At 36.3% G+C, this 18,933-nt stretch overlaps 3 protein-coding genes across 5 annotated transcripts; 1 reads left to right on the top strand and 2 right to left on the bottom strand.

Annotated features, from left to right (window-relative positions):
- Positions 1–917: 917 nt before the first annotated feature.
- LOC113714861 (casein kinase 1-like protein 10) lies at positions 918–7,859 on the top strand. The gene is made up of 14 exons (XM_027238986.2): positions 918–1,685; positions 1,823–1,863; positions 2,231–2,300; positions 2,702–2,850; positions 2,937–3,032; positions 3,924–3,994; positions 4,711–4,772; positions 4,867–4,930; positions 5,142–5,226; positions 5,779–5,905; positions 6,069–6,142; positions 6,245–6,308; positions 6,522–6,652; positions 7,189–7,859. The coding sequence occupies exons 1-14, from the start codon at positions 1,610–1,612 to the stop codon at positions 7,453–7,455; spliced, it is 1,377 nt and encodes a 458-aa protein (XP_027094787.2). The 5' UTR covers positions 918–1,609; the 3' UTR covers positions 7,456–7,859.
- Positions 7,860–9,653: 1,794 nt separating this feature from the next.
- On the bottom strand, positions 9,654–14,667 carry LOC113714846 (vacuolar protein sorting-associated protein 2 homolog 3). 3 transcript variants are annotated; one of them, XM_027238967.2, is made up of 11 exons: positions 14,398–14,667; positions 14,085–14,129; positions 13,481–13,515; positions 13,342–13,392; positions 13,085–13,189; positions 12,924–12,995; positions 12,328–12,399; positions 12,161–12,241; positions 10,747–10,782; positions 10,603–10,658; positions 9,654–9,981 (listed from the first exon to the last, which is right to left on the bottom strand). In XM_027238967.2, the coding sequence occupies exons 1-11, from the start codon at positions 14,429–14,431 to the stop codon at positions 9,930–9,932; spliced, it is 639 nt and encodes a 212-aa protein (XP_027094768.1). In that variant the 5' UTR covers positions 14,432–14,667; the 3' UTR covers positions 9,654–9,929. The 3 variants fall into 3 exon arrangements, with proteins under 3 accessions (XP_027094768.1, XP_071938355.1, XP_071938354.1); XM_072082254.1 differs by lacking the exon at positions 14,398–14,667 and adding an exon at positions 14,240–14,380 and having other exon boundaries at positions 9,788–9,981; XM_072082253.1 differs by lacking the exon at positions 14,398–14,667 and adding an exon at positions 14,302–14,322 and having other exon boundaries at positions 9,788–9,981.
- A 1,725-nt stretch (positions 14,668–16,392) lies between these two features.
- LOC113714840 (large ribosomal subunit protein eL14y) lies at positions 16,393–18,420 on the bottom strand. The gene is made up of 5 exons (XM_027238954.2): positions 18,286–18,420; positions 18,058–18,159; positions 17,164–17,293; positions 16,965–17,077; positions 16,393–16,655 (listed from the first exon to the last, which is right to left on the bottom strand). Exons 1-5 carry the CDS (start codon positions 18,286–18,288, stop codon positions 16,599–16,601), a joined length of 405 nt encoding a protein of 134 aa, XP_027094755.1. The 5' UTR covers positions 18,289–18,420; the 3' UTR covers positions 16,393–16,598.
- Positions 18,421–18,933: the final 513 nt, after the last annotated feature.

Genomic DNA, 18,933 nt, shown 5'->3' with positions numbered 1-18,933 from the left:
TTTCCCATTTCTTTCTCTCTTCCTCTTCTTCTTCCTTCACTCAAGCTCCCTGCTCACAACTAGATTGATAGTCGTGACCAAGGAAAAGGGAGGAGGGGAGTAAAAATGAGTGGGGCAGTGCTATTGTCTGGTGACTAAGGAGATGTTAGGTGGTTATGGTAGAGAAGAAAAAAAAAAAAGATTTTAAAAAGATCTTAATAAAATTTTAAAAATACCCCCAGCATACATCTACAGTCATATGGACTCTATATTTTATTGTTTGAAACCAAAACTAAAACTAAAATCATGTTATCGTTTGGGAAAAAAAAAACCAAAACTAAAAATCCTAATTCCTCTATCTCTTTTCATGGTTTAAGCAATATTCTCTTATTATCACACCTAGTGTTTAGTCAATATGTTGTAGGGTTTTTTCAAGTAGTGCCTCAACGGCTTTCAAAGTTTTACTAGTACTGCGCGACAGTAAAATTAGATCGTCAAAATATATTAAATATAAAAGAGGATAATAAATGTACATATGTACTATTATGAAGGAGATCATTACTGCTTTAGGTAGGGCTGGAAAATTAATTTCTTAAAATCATGTACGTTTGTTCCCAAAAACACCACATCACCACATGCTAACGTCTAATCCTACTAAAAACAGCTTAATCATTTCTTTCGATTCATTTTATTATTCATAATTCAAGAACATAGAAAAAATATTCTAAATTTTATTATTCACAATTTTTTTAAGGGCATCAGAAACAGTTCAACATTACTCGTAAGGTTTACCCTAAGTGAAGGGAAAAAAGAAACATAAGAAAGCAATAGAGATATAATCATGGAGGAGTGAAAAGAAAAGTACAAAAAAACAAAAAAATATCAGCGCCACCTGCTTTCCCCTTGTTCTCCCAATCCCCACCCTCACGAACCTCTCTAATCAATCGACCTCTCTCTTTTCTCTCGCTCTTACTTTCTCTCTCTCTCACACACCGCGCATCGCTTTTCCCCACACACACACGTCCTTTTTTTTTTTTTTTTTGTACGAATAAACAGATTACTCTTTTTTAATCTCTATATCTCTGTCTCTCCCCGACTCTGATCCCTCAATTCTCGCTTGTTTGTCCCCCTAATTTCTTCGTCATTCTTTCATTCGTTAATTTCAAAGTAGAAGGAAAAAAAAAACAGATTTAATTCCTATTTATGTTTAGGTACACATATATAGGTTCATACATTGATTATATTTTATTGTTCGACCAATGACGATAGTCGAATTAGGGTTTGGAATCACCGTCATCAATTTTTGAAGATTTAGGGCTCGTATTCGTTGAAGGATGTAGTTGAATTTTCTTGATCGACAATTTCTAGGTTTTTTTTTTGTTTTGTAATTCTCGATTGTAGTTTCGATATTGAATCGATGTTCTTGGATCCGACACCCTCGGTGGTGGCATTTTTGGTGAACAATTGGGGTTAATTTTCGGCTGGATTCTTAGCATTTCTCCTCCCCCTACCCGCGGTCGTTTGGTTGAGTGGAATCGGGTGATAATTCCAGTGCCAAAGAGCTTTTAACTGCTGGGGGTATTGATAGAAATCTTTATTGGAAGGGATTATTATTGACAATTGAATCAGTATGGATCATGTGGTTGGTGGTAAGTTTAAGCTGGGGAGGAAAATTGGGAGCGGCTCTTTTGGTGAGCTTTATCTAGGTACGCCTCATTAAATTTTTGTCTAAGCTGGGTTGCTTTATCTTCTTTTATTTTTCCCTTATAATTTATATTTTCTCTTTTTTGATTCTCATGCTAGCTCAATTTTACTGACCATATGTTTTTCTGGACTGATCCAGGTGTCAATATACAGAACGGAGAAGAAGTGGCTATCAAGCTGGTAGGTTCACTTTTGCTATCTGTTTTTTCCTTTTTTTAGTCTAGTTATTTAATATTTAGAACTTCTTTTGTGGTAAAGTTACTGGTGTTGTGTTGGGTAAAAATATTAGGCTAAACTTGATATTTGATGCATTGATCTCTGTCATCTATAGTGGAAATTTTTATGTAATTTGTATGTTGAGTAGATTAAAATTTTTACATAGACTAATTGCAGTTCTTTTATTCAAAATTGGGACTAGATGGCCTAGATTTGCTTACCTTTATCTTTTGATACTTCACAAGTAATCTCTGTTTTGAAGCTTAGGATTTTGTAGGGGACTAGGATGTTCATATTCTTACGAATTTTGTTGCTGTTACTTTGATAACAGGAATCTGTGAAGACCAAGCACCCTCAACTTCACTATGAGTCTAAAATATACATGCTTCTACAAGGAGGAAGTAACCCTCTCTCCCTCTCTCTCTCTCTCTCTCTCTCTCACACACACACACACACACTCACTCATACTTACATTGTCTGCCCGTAGTTGGTGTTTTATTTCTTGTGCAACTTAATTATATGTTAATAGTACATTTGAATTACCAACAAGTAGAGGTAACCTTGAAGCCGTTTTTTTCTGCTTGATTTAGTACAAGTTACCCTGACAACACATTAGACTAAGTGTGATGATATTTTCCTTGTATGGAGGATTAATTTACTTCTTTGCACTTGGTGTTTTCGTTTTGTAAATTCTAAAATGGTGTCTTGACGTAAATTCATTTTAATTTTGGTTGCGTGGAAGAAGGATTGAGTTATGAGACATATTAATCTGATTATCTTTGTATTTTCCATTCTGGCAAAGCTGGGATTCCCAACCTGAAATGGTTTGGAGTTGAGGGCGAGTACAATGTGATGGTTATTGACCTTCTTGGGCCAAGTTTGGAAGACCTCTTTAATTACTGCAATAGGAAGTTCTCCCTGAAAACAGTATTGATGCTTGCAGATCAGCTGGCAAGTTATTGCATATCTTGTATGTTTTAATGGATATATCTCCTTACCAGCCAAATGATCTTTTTGTTGTCTTATTACTTTTTCAGATTAATAGAGTTGAATACATGCACTCAAGAGGATTTCTTCATCGTGATATTAAGCCTGACAACTTTTTGATGGGCTTAGGGCGCAAAGCAAACCAGGTGGTCTTTTTATTTTAGTTTTGGTTTTTTGGCTACTTTTTAGTTTAGCTCTGCAAAACCTTTTACTTTGTCATGATGATAAAGTTGAAGTTGTTATATTATTGATTTTGGATAAGCTTTTGCCATGTGTGTGAAGTTTTTCCCCATATCGCCTCATTCAAGCCTAAAAATTGGGAGTCAATTATTGGCAGCGGTATTTATGAGGATTTTGTATTGCTTTATGTTTATCTTTGTGTTTCTTCCTCGTCTTGCATGTGCAAAGAATTTGGACCCTTAAGGTGTATTAGCGCATGTCTTTGTACTGAATAAAGTCATATGAATTCTGTTTGGGTGCTGCCAAGTTCTTACTAGTTTCTGAATAATTTGTTTGTGTAGGAGCTGAGAGTTTTTTGTCTAGTTGTCTGTTTTGAAAATTCAGTGAAATGTCAGAATTCAGCTTCTTCTTTGAATCATTGTTCAACCTCACCTTGAGATGACTTGGTTGAATGCTATATGCACAAATCTTTTGGTTGGAGTCAAAACTTTGGCAGTTAGGCTACATTGATTGCTATAGATGGTGCTTCTGGTATTGTGTCATATATTTGTCTGCATGTCTTAATAAAACCCCTTTTGGAGTTGTTGAAATAAGAGTGTATGATTGCTTTACGTAAACTTCATAATATCAAAATATTGGATCATGTATGAGATGGACTTTAAATAATTGCATATGAAACCTTAGCAGCACTGGAATTTTCAGAAAATGTGGTTTCAGGGATGGCAAAGGTTTGAGAATTTCTACTGTTCATGTTTCTGTTTGTGTTTATATTCTTAGTGGGAATTTCTGTTTCCTTAATAATTTTCTCAATATATCTGGTAATGTCTGTGCTTAGCAATGTTCTTACTTCTATTCAGGTTTACATCATTGACTTTGGCTTAGCCAAGAAATATAGGGATTTGCAGACTCACAAGCACATACCATACAGGTATTAGTTTATCTTGCAGGTTCTACCTGTTTTACCCATCTCTATCTTTTACTTGGTTCTTATAGGAAAACTAGCTTGCGGAATTTATGCATAAAAGGCTAGGTTGGAGTGGCGTTGGGCTATGGTTATGTGAATGCTTTTTGGATTGTGGTAGTTGCTGAGTTAAATCAAAATAGAAAGTTATATATAGCCTGGATGAGCAGTAGTGTGCAATAGTGAATTGTAGCCTTTTCTGGTTCAATAATTATTGCTTTGAGTTGTATGCGATCTAAGTTTGTCTTTGGTTGATATAAACTGCCGTTTCTAGGAATCTTATGCCAGTATTTTCTTCTCACGGTTTTTACCTATGAATTGGATATAGTGAAATGCAACTTGGCTTTGATGAGATTATGTATTCAAAACCATGGAGCATTTATAATTCGTAGAATGAATTTGAAGAATGTTTTTTATTCCTTTTTTTTTCCTGGAGGGAGGGGGGTTGGTTGGGGCCTGGAGTCGGTTTAACTGTTGGATTTATCAAAATGTATGTACTTTGACTATGCCTTCTTGTCTACACACTTGATATGTGGTGTATTATTTGCAGTTGTTATTGAATCTAGCAATTTTTTGTCAGATAAATCTATTTGTGATTTAGTTTAATGCTGAGTTTATAATGATTTCTCTTTCCTGTTGGCCTTTATTACTGACTCGCAGATCTTCTTGACATTCTGTTTCAGAGAGAACAAGAACCTCACAGGCACGGCTCGATATGCTAGTGTTAACACACACCTAGGAGTTGGTAATTTGTGCAGTCGCTTTAGACATCCAAGACTCGGTTTACTTTCATGCTTGCGTTTGAGGAACCTGATTTAATTCTGGCCTATTTTGTGTAGAACAAAGCAGGAGGGATGATCTGGAATCTCTTGGCTATGTACTTATGTACTTTCTGAGAGGAAGGTTGGATTGGAGAACTGCTGCTTTTTTATTATTTTTTATTTATATAATTGCCCATTCTTTTTGGAACATCTTGGGGTTGGGGAAGAAGTCGTGGGTGTGGAAGGGGAGGTGTTGGGATGGCTTTTGGGACATTACCTTTATATGGTTGATTTTAAGTTTTTGTACTTGTGTGGATGGATTTTCTGATTCTTTTTCCCTTTTCTTGCATTAGCCTTCCTTGGCAGGGTCTGAAAGCTGGCACCAAAAAGCAAAAATATGACAAGATTAGTGAGAAGAAGATGCTAACCCCTATTGAGGTGCTTCTCATGAACTATAATTGCATGTCTATCAAATGCCTGTCACATAAAGTATGTTTTACTTCTGGCATGTGGTAAGAGGTCTCTAGCCAGATCATTCAGCAGGATTCGAGCCCAATACTACTTTTTGTGATCTGCACTAACTTAGTTTGGATCATTACTTGCTAACATCTGCGCTTATGATTGTATCCAGGTGATTGTTGATTCATTAATGGATTTTTGACTTATTGTCGTCCAATGCAAATTCCATTTGAGTCAAATGAAGGGATTTTTTTAATAACATGTATTAAAAAAAATTGTCCTAGTCGGTTGTTTCACAGTTTTCACTACTCGCTGCCAGATGCTTTTGACATTTCAGTTCCCTACTTTCCTACCATATTAATTAGCTTCAGTTGGAACAACATAGGATCATATTATCAAAAGGGGTATCTTCCCCATAGTGATCAGGCATTTTCAGTATCCTGTTCAGTTAATCTGCTTTAGAGATCGGCATATGATATAGTCGACAAAACTAATATATTAGTTGACAACAGATGCAATTATGTTTCGCAGGTCCTATGCAAATCACATCCATCAGAGTTCATATCATACTTCCATTATTGCCGATCATTACGTTTTGAAGACAAACCAGATTACTCATATTTGAAGAGGCTTTTCCGAGACTTATTTATCCGTGAAGGTATATCAATTTGCTGCATGATTCTGTTATCTAATTTTAGGGTAAATCCATTCTTCATATGGTTAATTTTTACATGTTTTGCTACCATATTGTTCTGTTAGTGGATTTTTAGATACTTGAAATATCTTGCTTTCTAACCTGATTTTGTCCTTTGGTGCTATAGGTTACCAATTTGACTATGTTTTTGATTGGACGATATTGAAGTATCCTCAAATTGGTGCTAGTTCTAGAGGAAGGGTAGTTTCTTCTGTTTGATTTACTTGTCTTCAAGTAATGTGACTAAAACTGTTCTTGTAGCAAAATAATTTCGTCCTGTCTGACTATTAATCATTGCATTAGAATCCTAGTGGGTCTGCTGGAATGAATGCTGGACCATCTGCAGAGAGACCAGGAAGGACATCGGGTAAGCAGCTACAAGTAGAAATTATGGTCGTATCTTAATATAGGTACCCTTTGACAGAACTGTGGAAATTGTAGGGTGCAAATATCTTGCTTTCTTATGATACAATGCTCTCCTAGTTGCTAGTTTATGCATGCTAATTCTTTTCTTCTGCTAATACTGACTTCTGAAGTTTTGTCATCGTTTGGATTATGGGGTTTTGCTTGTTTAATCTAGTTGGGCAAGATATTCGAGATAGATTCTCTGGTGCTGTGGAAGCTTTTTCTAGACGAAATGCTTCTAGTTCTGGTCGGCATGCTGAGCACTCAAGGCACAGATCAGACGATATACCTTCATCTAAGGATGTGGTATGGCCTTCCTCTTTGATTGATAATTTTGTCTCTGTGCATATGCATTTGCATGCTTTCTCTCTCTCTCTCTCTCACACACACAGGCGCAAAATGAGTCCCAGATTCCACGTGCATGTCTAACCACTCAGTTTGGATAATAAAATTCACATGTTGTAATTATATACTCGGGGATATGAGAAAAGGACATACGTTTCCTTTAAATCAAAATTCTGATCGTCTTGATTATGTGCAATGTATATTTGACCAATGAGGATAGTAAGCAACTTGTGGACTGCTGAGTTTGGACTATAGTATTAGATATGACAATTTGGCAGCTTCTATCTTCCAAGTTTAAAACGTACTGTGCCCTGTATACTGCTCAGTCTGTTGGTGTGAGTTTTCATTGAACCTGGTTGCTTGCCAATTTCACTTTCCTTTGGATCTTGGGGCTGTGTGCTTCATTGATACATTCTATCTCCTTCATGCTTAAGCGAACTTATGTTAGCAATTTGGATCAAAATCATACTTAAAAAAAGTCTTGTTTTTCATGACAGCAACCTGATTCAGAAAGAGGGCGAGCTTCACGAAATGGCAGTTCGTCAAAAAGAGCTGCCGTTTCAAGCAGCAGACCAAGCTCCTCTGGTGAGCCCACTGACAGCCGCTCAAGCAGACTAGTGTCAAGCAGTGGTCGACTGTCAACCACGCAAAGACTTCAACCTGGGATTGAACCCAAATCAGCGTCATTTTCACGTGCTGGAGTCACAAAGGGCACTCGTGATGATCCTCTCCGTAGCTTTGAGTTTCTCTCAATCAGGAAGTGATATGGGCTTGTAAAAAGTTAAAAAGTTCCTCCCGCATCAAGTGGACGATTGAGTCATTATGCTCGATCAAATCATAGAATTATCGCAGTCCTGTAAATGCGAAATATGTGTCTTACACCGCTAAAGCTCATCCGGCTTCTAAATGCCCATGCTCTCGTTTTTGTTCCGAGTTTCTACTTGTTGTAAACGCATTTTGGACTCATCGAAAAAGATGATGAGTTTTACATGCGGGAATTTTCTTATGTATGAAACATTGTTAGCTGTAATAAATGTTCTGATGTAACCTCGTACGGGGAAAGAATGTATTTGCTCTGTGTAAATGTTTAGTTAAACCTTGAATTCTATTGCACAAATGTTGTCAAAAACCTGTTATGTATGTTAGTGACATTGCATATGAACCAAAATCTAGAACTGGTGGTCTGGCCTACCTTTGTCACTGTGGCAAAGCTCTGAGAATGTTATGATATGTGCAACGTTGTAGTTATATCTGGGTAACACCTCGTTAAGCTTAAAATTGACTCAAGATTAGAGTGGGCAATCTTGGTAGCCGTAGCTCCTAAAGACTCTATTGCCTCAAACTGAGGCTCTTAGGAACATCTATCATTATAATAACGAAGTATGCTTGCCTTTAGGATAGCTGGAATGACATAGCAGTGCGGGAGATGCACTTTGCGTGGAACGTCGTACTCTATGGACTCCTGATGCACTCTTTAAGGCTCGTCCTTGCCCCCTTCCAGGGGTCAGGTCACTTCAGAGACAGTAAGAGAAAGTTAAGAATTACAATAATAGCATTCATAATAGTTTACACTTTTCAGAGTGTAAATCGCATGTCACGTCAGTATTTTATTTTATTTTTATTATATTTTCATTCCATAAGGTGTAATAATATGGGTGCATAATTAAATCAAATATTTATTTTAATAATGCATAACTCATATCCCATAAATAAATAAACTAATTTTTGAAAAATAATTTTGTTATTTTTAAAATTAAAGTTTTTACCTTTTGGATTTTTTATTTTCTAAAAAATAATATTGTTAATTTCTAAGTTTGAACAATATATCTTTTTCTATCTTTCAAAAATAATATATTGTTATTTTTTTCACATTTGTAGGAATACCAAAAAATGGGTAATTTGTAGGAATAACAGAAGTGGATAAATTGAGGGGATAAAAATAATTTTGCGCATTTGTAGGAATATCAGAAAATGGGTAATTTGGAAAATTTTGGGGTTTTGATTTTGTGAGGAGGATGAATTTTCTATATTTGGAGCATTTAACATGTTTGTAAAACTACTAAAATTCTCATCCATAATCACAAAATATTCAAATTTTAAAAAATTGTGCAATGGGGTTGAGGAAAATGAGTGAGAGAGCAAAAGAAATAATAGAGTAGAATGGTAGGATATGAAAAAAAAGGAGTGTATTATGTGTTTATATAGAGAATTAAAACATAACTCTTGGAAAAAAAAATTAACGTTGCTGACTTTAACGTTGCTAATATAAATTTTGAGATTGCTAAATTTTGACACTGGCCCATTACACGCATCATCATGTAATGCCCATTACACGCATCATCATAATGATGCGTGTAATGGGCATTACATGGCCACAATGGATGGCCGTGTAATAGATCCATGTCATGACAGGCATTGCACGCATCATTACACTCCGTTGCAGATGCCCTAAGAGGTCCAGACGGAGGACATTATATTCAATCGTCTTTCATATGGCCCTCCTTTCGTTATAGCTTCAATCGGAATGTTTCCCAACCCTTCCTTCTCTTTGCTTGTTCAACAAATTAGGTTAGATGCTTTATCAGAGCCTCCTCCTCTTGCCTCTTAGGTGCCTACCCCCACTCATTCGTGACCCTTACCCAAGGATCACTCGCTCCAAAGAAACGCTCTCTCTGATTGCCATTTGCTCCCTTTTGGCGTATGCTCGTGCCAACTGATGAGAGCTTACTCTATTTCGGAGTCACTCACTTAAAATAAGCTAGAATAACAAGGGAGTTCAGGAAAAGCACGCATCAAACGTACTCTCTGGGTAAGTTGGACTTCGCTAGATGGGGCCACTTAACGCGCAACACAGACAAGAAATATTATTGTTCCCACAACTGTTCTGTTCCTATTTTCATTTTTGCCCTTTCTCCATCAAACATACCCAGCGTGAGCTTACTCATACCACCACCAAAACACGAGGTCAAAACACTAAGTACTTGTAAAATGTGGCTGAAAGCTGAATTCTAAACGTATAGCCCAAGGCACAGAATTCTACTGAAAAAAATTTCGAGCATTCTTCCTACTTAAAATCTATCACACATGGCCTCAATGTAATGAAAAACAGGGTTAGCTAACTTTGTTTTTACAAAATGGTAGGACAAATATGTGACATGTACAACTGTGAATAACTGCAGACCGTACTGCCAATCAACAATCTGGGAGGAAACACGGTAACCAATCCAAAGACAATCCCTTAGGGATTTCTAAGCGCAGCCAATCTCTTCTCCAGATCATCAATCCCCGAACTGCCAAAAAAAAAAAAAATACAAGGGATAACTTTAGATCTATACAAAGGACTGGAAGGCGAACCAAGCTACACTTCCTACGACGATGGATAAACACCACATTGGAATACAACCTCATCAATTTATTCATGTACAATAGTGAACAGACATAATAACAGGCCAAATCTAGTATGTAAAGATCGTACTCCAGGGTGCTATGTTACTCGGACTCTTCACTATTCCTTGTGGCACTCGTGTCCAACTCTTTATTTTACACTAGGCTAGCCATATTGGCAGGACTCCCATAAGTAGAAAAACTATCAACACCTATTGAACATATTAATTTCTAGGTCATAATAGCAAAAATCCTAGCATTCCTCAAAAGAATAGTCCAATTTTCTAAAGAAACTTGTACATCAAGTTCCCCTTTATTATGTCAAAACACCCACTATGAGTGAAATGAGAAAAGGGGAAACAAGAAAAGCAAAAACTTGTCAGCTCTTGGGAATTCAAGGTGTTCACTTTGTTCCAAAGAGCAAAATGGTAATTTAACATAACATATCCATGTGCACGTATGCACGTCTTTGTTCGTATTCTTGTGAAAAAAATACAAGAGGAATGAAAAAGAGTATAGGGATGCACCTGCTTCCATCCTCAGTGTTCTTCCCAGCAATTTTTCCCCTGGGAGCTGCTGACAACTGGAAGACAAGATGTGAAAAGTTAATTTGGCTAAAAGAGTTGGATATGATAAACTCACACAACCACCAACCAGAAGGACGAACAAACCTGTGAGGCAACATCAACGCCAATTTCATCTAGCACCTAAAAATGTAAGATCAATGAGACATGGGCGTAAATCTCAGAAATGAGTAAAGAGATAGATATTAACACAATTAAAGCAAAATATTTGGAAATTTCAATAAACAACAATTTGCAACTAGATAGCATTTAAAATTTGATTCTCTATTTTACAGGACTCATTTGATGTCATAAATGTCAAGCAGCTTTGCATTTTAGCATACCTGGAACTCAATTTATCACTTTAAAGCACAAGTGAAGATGAAATTAAAGCCACAATGACATTCTCAAACTGCAAAAACCAGCTTTAAAGCTTTACTTTCATGGTGATCAATTGTGACATACTCTCTCTGTCCCATTGAAAGTGTCATGCTTTCCATTTTGGGATGTCCTAAAATGTTTGTCATCTTACTAAAGTCAAAGTTACTTTTGATCTTTTTTTCCAATGTTATTCCCACCTTTATCTATATTTCATACTAAATTCAAATTTGAAATTTAAATTTTTGAGGGTAATTTTGGAAACAAATCCACTAACATCACTATCAACCACTATTCTTAAAAGTTGGAATCCCGAAATGCGACAAACATTTCAGGACGGACATCATTATGATAGCATACGTAGGCCTGTCAACGGGCCGGATCCGGGCCATAATTCATTATTCCGGACCCGGCATATCATATCGGACCCGGATCTGACCTGATTACCCGGCTGGTCTTCTACTCTATGTTCCGGATCCGGATCCGACGGGTCTCGGATCCGGATCGGCCTACCCGAAAAAATTATCAAAACTTACAATTTCTAATAAAAATGAGAAAAAAAAATATATTTGTAAACTAATTTCTAACTAATACAAAAAAAAAAATCAAATAAGAAAAGAAATCAAATTGACTTTACTCAAATACATCACCCTAATCTAATTATATTGATAAATATATATATTTTAAATTATCAATCCATTTATATCCGGATCCGGGTCTAATACGGGCCGGAATACTATATTCCGTATTCGACCCTTGTTTTGTTTGACAAAATGGATCCGGATCCGGGTCCAGGTAACGGAATTAAATCCCTACCCATACCCGCAAAAATTTCAGTCCGGGTCCGGGTCCAAACCCGGACCGTTGACAGGCCAACAGGCCTAAGCATACGCAAGTAGCCTTCCATCTGCATACACGCTTCTGTTTCTGAACTAGGTTCATATAATCAGTTGGAAACTAAAACATATCAGAAAGGGCCATCTCTTCCCATGGACATTAATTGTAGAACTTTAGCTTCATATTTTATAACTCATTTAAGTGTCTTCTCCAACTAAATGATAATTTCAAACTTAAAAGTTCCCAGTTCCAAGCATATGCCCCAAAATTTTACTCAAACTAAATGAAATGCCCTAACAAGACTTACCTGATTCGTCAACTCTTCACTTTCATCTTCTGCATCATCATCATCCAGAACATCATCTATGGCATCTGACATCATCTCAGTCTACGAGGACAAACAACATAAACATTGGTGCCAGATATGCAAGTTAATATTCCATGTTGTAGTTCAAAGAAATTTTACAATCTTACCGTCATGTCCATCTGCCCTGATTGCTTCTGGAACTCTTGCATTACCTTTGCCTGATTTGCTGGGGACATTTGCTACAACACAGTATATAATCATGGATGTGAGTGGGGATAAAGATAACACAAACTGACTTTGATTTCATGTTTCCCCCTATGACAGAGAAAATCATTATGTTTTTGACAATTAAATCATAACCATTTTGTTTAAAGGAGATCACATGGTGCATGCAGTAAAAAGTTTATGGTCTAGGAGAGCCTAGACCACCCTTAAAGATGACACACTGTGTTATGAAGCTACCAAAAATAAATAAATAAAACTATAATGCTATTAAAGGATCCCTTGCCCCCTTGTTTTGTCTTGCTCAAAGGCGAGGGGGCAGGTGTCCTTGTCATTCATTCCAACTCCATGAACCATGGGTTAACCCAAAGCAAATTATGCTAAAATTAACTCTAGAATCTAGTATTTTGGAACTCTTCTCATTGAGAGGAACCAATTTCTTCTGCCTTCACAAGTCTCTCTCTGTCTGAGGGCATAATCATATGCATCTATATTTTCTCTTTACACCATAAAACATTCACAAAGTTGACATCAGCCTAACCTTATTCATTGCTGACATAGCTTTAGTAGCACCTTTCATGCCGACAGCGACCGAAGAGTGGGCAGAAATTGCCTGAAAAAATAAATACAACTTGATGAGGAATGCACTAGCCATATAGGGAATGGAAGGGTTAGAAAAATAAAGGATTTTCAGTGGTCTACCTGAGTGTGAGTAGCAATACCTCTCATTTGAGCTCGACTACCCTGCAAGTTGGCTATCTGCTGTCTCAGCCTAACCAGTTGACGTGCTAGAGTTTTGGCTGCTGCCTGGAAATTTAATAACAAAAATTAAGATGAAAATGCCAAAGACCTTTGTGGCGTATAATCTTATATGCTGTACAAAGAGACCATGAACTATAATAGGCACGAGTCTCAAGAGGCAAGGAAAAATTAGTAGAAGTGTACTGAGAGCAGCAAACCTCATTGCCTGTCTTAGCAGTTCTCTTTATCTCAGCAACAAGCTTCTTTTCCTATTTCACGGTCAAAGTTAGATATTCAACTCGAATTCTATGCAACTGAATTGTCAATAGAACTGCCAAGAGGAAACTTTTGGCATACCTCTAATTGTAGTCCAGTAATTTCTCTCTCAATACCTAAAATGAAAAAAAATCCAAGTGCAACGGAAATCACAATTGTGGAATTTTAACTAATCTGACAAACTATGACAATAAAAATAAACAAGGAAGACTAGAAGCAGAAGTATATTCTCATTTTTGCCTCATTAGATGGTGCTCTTTATTCAGCAAAAAGATGATCTATAAGAGGGTAAACTGCACAGTGGCAAAGGTGTCAAGTTTAAGAAATTCTGACCAAATAGTAACAAGACTTGCACCACTAAGGAAATTTGAGACTTTTCAACTCTTAGCAATACTGTCAAGCGCAGACATCAGATGATGATACTGCATCTTCTCCTCAACTTATATTCCTTGACCCCAGTTTAAGACTCTAACCATTATTAGGTCATAAAGAATTTTACTGCATCATCATGACACGGTAACCTTTACTTTGGCTTGTGCCTTTTGGCCTGAAACTTAAATAGAAAACATACCTCTATTTTATCTATCAACAGGGATGATTGGAAAATTACTACTATCACAATCTCTATGCTAATAAAAATTAAGATTAAGAATGAGATTTTGAGAAGCAGAGATATTGATACAACCTCTGGTGGCATTGGTCATTTCTCTTTTGCTCTGTCGCAGAGCCTCTGCAAATCAAACCAAATACAAATCCATTATTAGAGAGCACGAATTAGCATTAATATCCGATCTCAAGCAAAACAGATTTGAAAAAAGAAAAGAGTGAAAAACCAAATACCACTAGTAGTACAATGACTCGATGAGTTCACAAGTCAACCCATAAAAGAGTTCGTCATATACCCATAAAAGGAAAAGGGAAGACTATAGAGAATTTTGATCAGAAGAATTAGACGACACCAAACTCGAGAGAATTAAGAATGGGCGCTGAAAAGGAACCTTTGGCGGTGGGCTTCTTTGAGAAGATGTTCATTGATGTTACTTTTTTTTTTTTTTTTCTTTTGCCTCTTTCTTTAATTTTGATCCTCCGGATAAAAGATATTTGTTTTGCCAGCAACAGATGTGTCAGGCGGGTGGCGAAAGTGACACGGAGAAGTGATTCCTCGGTGGTGGGCTCTAACTTCTTTCCAACTCCTGCAACTTCGCACGGAAGACTTTACACTGTTTGATCACCAGGAAAAGGGAACGAAAGTGAAGGATAACTTTCCTGTAAGTTTATTTGTCGGCAAAAACTTTAATATGGGATCCTTCACAAAAAAATTGTTCGCAACTGCTTATTTTCTTATAAAATTTTTTCATCTGAAATTGATAGAAAAGTGAGTCATGAAAAAATTAATTGTTTTTTTTTTTACAACTTCTTTCCTCCATTCTAAACTTTTACATAAATTAGAATTACAATTCAATCAACTGGCTTGTAATTGAGCATTTTATTCCTATTTTATAAATTAATGAATTAGTAATTTATTAAATTTATATGACATTGGTATTTTTTTTCGTTTACATTTATGATCCTTTTTTATGTCTATATTTTTGAAATAACTTACACACCCACATATGTGCATATACATATATAAACTTATTATTCCGTTTGGATTTTCATTTTTTAAAAAACAAGTTTTTCATATATAATGTCACATACACAAACAAAAACAATCTCAAAGATACCAAAAACAATCTAAAAAACACAAAAAAAAAAAAAAAAACACCAAAAGTGCCTTAAAACACACACAGTAGCTAAATCTATGTTTTTCCATATATTAAATACCGAAAATAAAGAAGTTCAATATTGAATTTTTTTTCTATTAAAGAATACACTAGCTAATTTTTCCGTAACTTTCTGTCAAGCAACCACAAGCATTTGTATTTTCTTCTTGTTAACTAAACACATGTGGAAAAGGGAATTTTCGTGGGATTAGGCTTTCTAGCTTCCACCAGGAAAGGGAAAGGCTTTTTAATTGTCTAACAATAATGAATTAGCAACAACATGGTGGAAAACAATTCGTGAACTTTTGCCAACTGCATTGGAGTTGATTTTATCCAAAATCTTTTAAGACAATTTCATACTCGTTATGTGGATAGATTGTCAAAAATGAAAAAAAAAAAAAAAAAAAAAAGGATAAGGGGCAAGAAAATTTTAATATGCTAAATGAATACTACAAAATTTAGGGAACCTGACGCTTTTTTTTTTTCTTCCTGAGGACAACTGAATTGATTTAGCCCAAGTTTACTTCCTAAGTTTATCTAATTCTGGCGTCCCTCATGGGAATTGTCAAGTAAAATCCTTAGGTTTTTTTTTTTTCTGTTTATTACATGATTTTGTATTTCCATTTTATTTTACTCACCTAATGAGTTTTAATATAGTCCAAATCTCTAATTCACTTACCAAAAGTATAAATAACACATCCGTATGGATTAGATGTTTTCAAAGGTGTTTTTTGAAATATATAGTGTTAACATTTTATTTAAAAACTTTCTATTATAAATGGATAGTGTCAATTAATCTCTCCTTTTTTATTTTTTTCACCCACCATCATCAAACACCATCACCAGCTGCCTCTCCTCTTCCCTCGTCATCCCTTTTCCCCAACAATCTTCAACGGACAGCTAAGCATCCGTCCCAATAAGATAGATAAACTCGCATTTTAACAGAGACCAGAAAGAAGCTAATGGTAACACCTACCCGACCAAGAAAAGCTAACAGAAGATATGACAAAATTTTAGCAGAATAATGCGGGGGCCTTCTGCGTGCACAAAGCAAGAACCCATTGACATAAACATGCACAATAATCAGTCGGTGCAGCTGCACGAATATTTTTACAATCAACATCATTCAGTAAAAATGCCACACATACCATGCTAATTTGGCATTACACGCACGGCAACCAAAGGCATGCAGGTCTAGTTGGAATACCAAAACGAGTAGTAGCACAAAAATTGATCCCAGAAGCAAGGTTAAACTTCATAAATAAAACTCAAGAACTCCAAGACCATCTTAAATTCCATCCAAAAATGGTCAAAGAAAGCATGTTTCTCTCCTTCCAGTAATCCATAAACTATTAAAACTAAACTGAGAGTACATCAATACACCTTCCAAAATAGGCACTAAAACAAAAATTGCAATTATGATGTGAAGATTTTCCTCAAGCAGCACTCTGCCTTTTTAGCTTTGCAAGCTCCTGCCTTACTACTCCAGCTTTCTGCAAAAGAACAAGAAGAGAACATCTAGACTTCATCAGGACATTAAATTCCAGAAAACAGAACTGCCAACACATATTTACTACAGATGGGATGTTTAATTATGTGAAAAGGATTTGCAGATGTATCCAAAGCACAGTTAGAAAATCAGACTCAAACATACACTCATCAAGAAAGAGACCAGAAGGCAAAGGGACTATTCAGGTCTATAACACGGGATACATTTCTTACATGTTTCCTCCTCCATGTTATAATCGGTGCACAAAAAAATTCACACACGACTAGTAAATGGCACCAAAAGTAATACGCACCTTAATCTTTGCCAGCATAAGCTTGAACCTGTCAAAATCATTGAGTGAGGCCCTTCTCTTCTGAACAATCAGCTTTCTACCCCAAGAACTATTCTCCCATTTAGTCTTGACATCTGCAGAATATCATCAGAAATCAGCAGGGTAATCCCCAAAATTTATCAAGAGAGAGCAAGTCTATCATATCACCTAATATACCTACCGGCAGCCTCCAAAGCAGCAACCAAAGCCTTCTTCTTTGGAATTCTTTTGATATCAATTTTGATATCTGTGAGAGTGAGCCTCTTGAAATTCATTTGACTCCTCACCATGTCGGGGGCATCAACAAGAGCCTACAAAAATAAAGGCTCAATAAACAGATTGAAGTCCACAAATCCTTCAACATTTTACTAGCATCATGTACATCCTATCTATTCCGGCTAATTTATCACCAACAAGCTTTCCACCCATTAGGCAAAAATGAAGTGATAAGTACTTAATTCTCTAAAATAATATTTACCTAGAACTTTAAGATTCCAAACTTGAGAGGGAAAAAAGGTTGAAAGAAAAATGATAATCTTAAAAAGTTTCAGAAAAATAAGATATTCGCTATCAAATAGCAAGTGAATAGTAGCCATTGCAAATCATTCCAAGAAATTTACAAAAATAGCGACAACTAGTAGCCATTGGAATCCGTTTCAAGCTTCTGTAACGAGTAGGACTCAAGGGAAACTTACAGATACTCATTTCTTTCTTCTCAAGAGAAAAATATTCACAGGCAAATCCCAAAAAAAATGCTGGAATCCTTATCATCCTATGAAGGTCCATCAGTCTAGATAATTCACAATAAAAAAAACCTTGAAAAACTCGAGCAGACAGGCTAGTCTCCACTCACATACTTGGGTTCAATTAGAAAACTACGGATAATAGATATCTCCGAACCGACATAATGCTACTCAGCAACAAAATCCATACGGATACCCAAACAACACTCCTCGCTAATACGCTTGCAAAGCATCAAATTAACATTAAAAAAAACCTCATACTGTTATCTATAAGCTCTGTTTTTATTATGCAAAATATGAAACCTGTAAGGAAGCAGGGAACAAAAGGTTACCCTATTCTGGTCGATGACGTCGACGATGACGACGAGCTTTCCGTATTCCTTGCCATAGTTGATCAGAGCGACCCTTCCGATCTCCACGTACCTCTTGAACACCTTTACAAGAATAAAAAAAAACACAAAACAGAAAATTCAGACTCATTTTCTAAGTGAAATATGAAGAGCAGACAATCTAAAGAGAGTCTGGTGGTAGCTGAAGGACGTACGGCGGCGAAGACTCACCATTGTCGGCGATCTCTGATGGGCGCTACGGAGGGAGTGGTGATGAGTGACGCGGAGGAATATGTTGGCTCTAGGGTTTGAGGAATGAAAGATATAGCGCTAGGGTTTTAATTTCCGGACTGATGGGCTTTGATGTTGATGGGCTGCTCTTTTCACACTAATTGGGCTTTAACCGATTAATGCCTTGCGGCCTGTGCCACTTGTTATGTTGTCCAACATCGGCTCCAACCGACTGACTCTTTTCAGGTTTCTCATTTTTTTCATTTTATTGTAGCTTTAGTCCTCTATCTTTTCTTTGTTTTTTAGTTTTGACCCTTAATTTGTAGCTCATATATTGCCCTTTATTTGATGGTGAGTTTGTACTAGAAAGTAACTAATTGGTGGCGCCGAGGTTCTTAATTGGTATAAGTGAAAAATTTTAGAGACTAATTCCATGTAAAAAAAACTTTCAGGGACTGAATTGGTATAATTGAAAAAGTTTAGAAATTAAAATGACAATTTTGTACCGAAAAGTATACCAGTGAAAAAAATTTAGGGACTAATTCCATGTAAAAAAACTTTTAGGGCCTAAATTGGTGTAACTGAAAAAGTTTAGAGACTAGAATGACAATTTCCCCAGCAAAGAAAAGAAAATTACTGTCCCATGTT

Source organism: Coffea arabica, chromosome 1c, assembly GCF_036785885.1.
Source record: "Coffea arabica cultivar ET-39 chromosome 1c, Coffea Arabica ET-39 HiFi, whole genome shotgun sequence".
Taxonomy (NCBI): Eukaryota; Viridiplantae; Streptophyta; class Magnoliopsida; order Gentianales; family Rubiaceae; genus Coffea; species Coffea arabica.
This window is presented reverse-complemented; position numbering and strand designations above follow the sequence as displayed.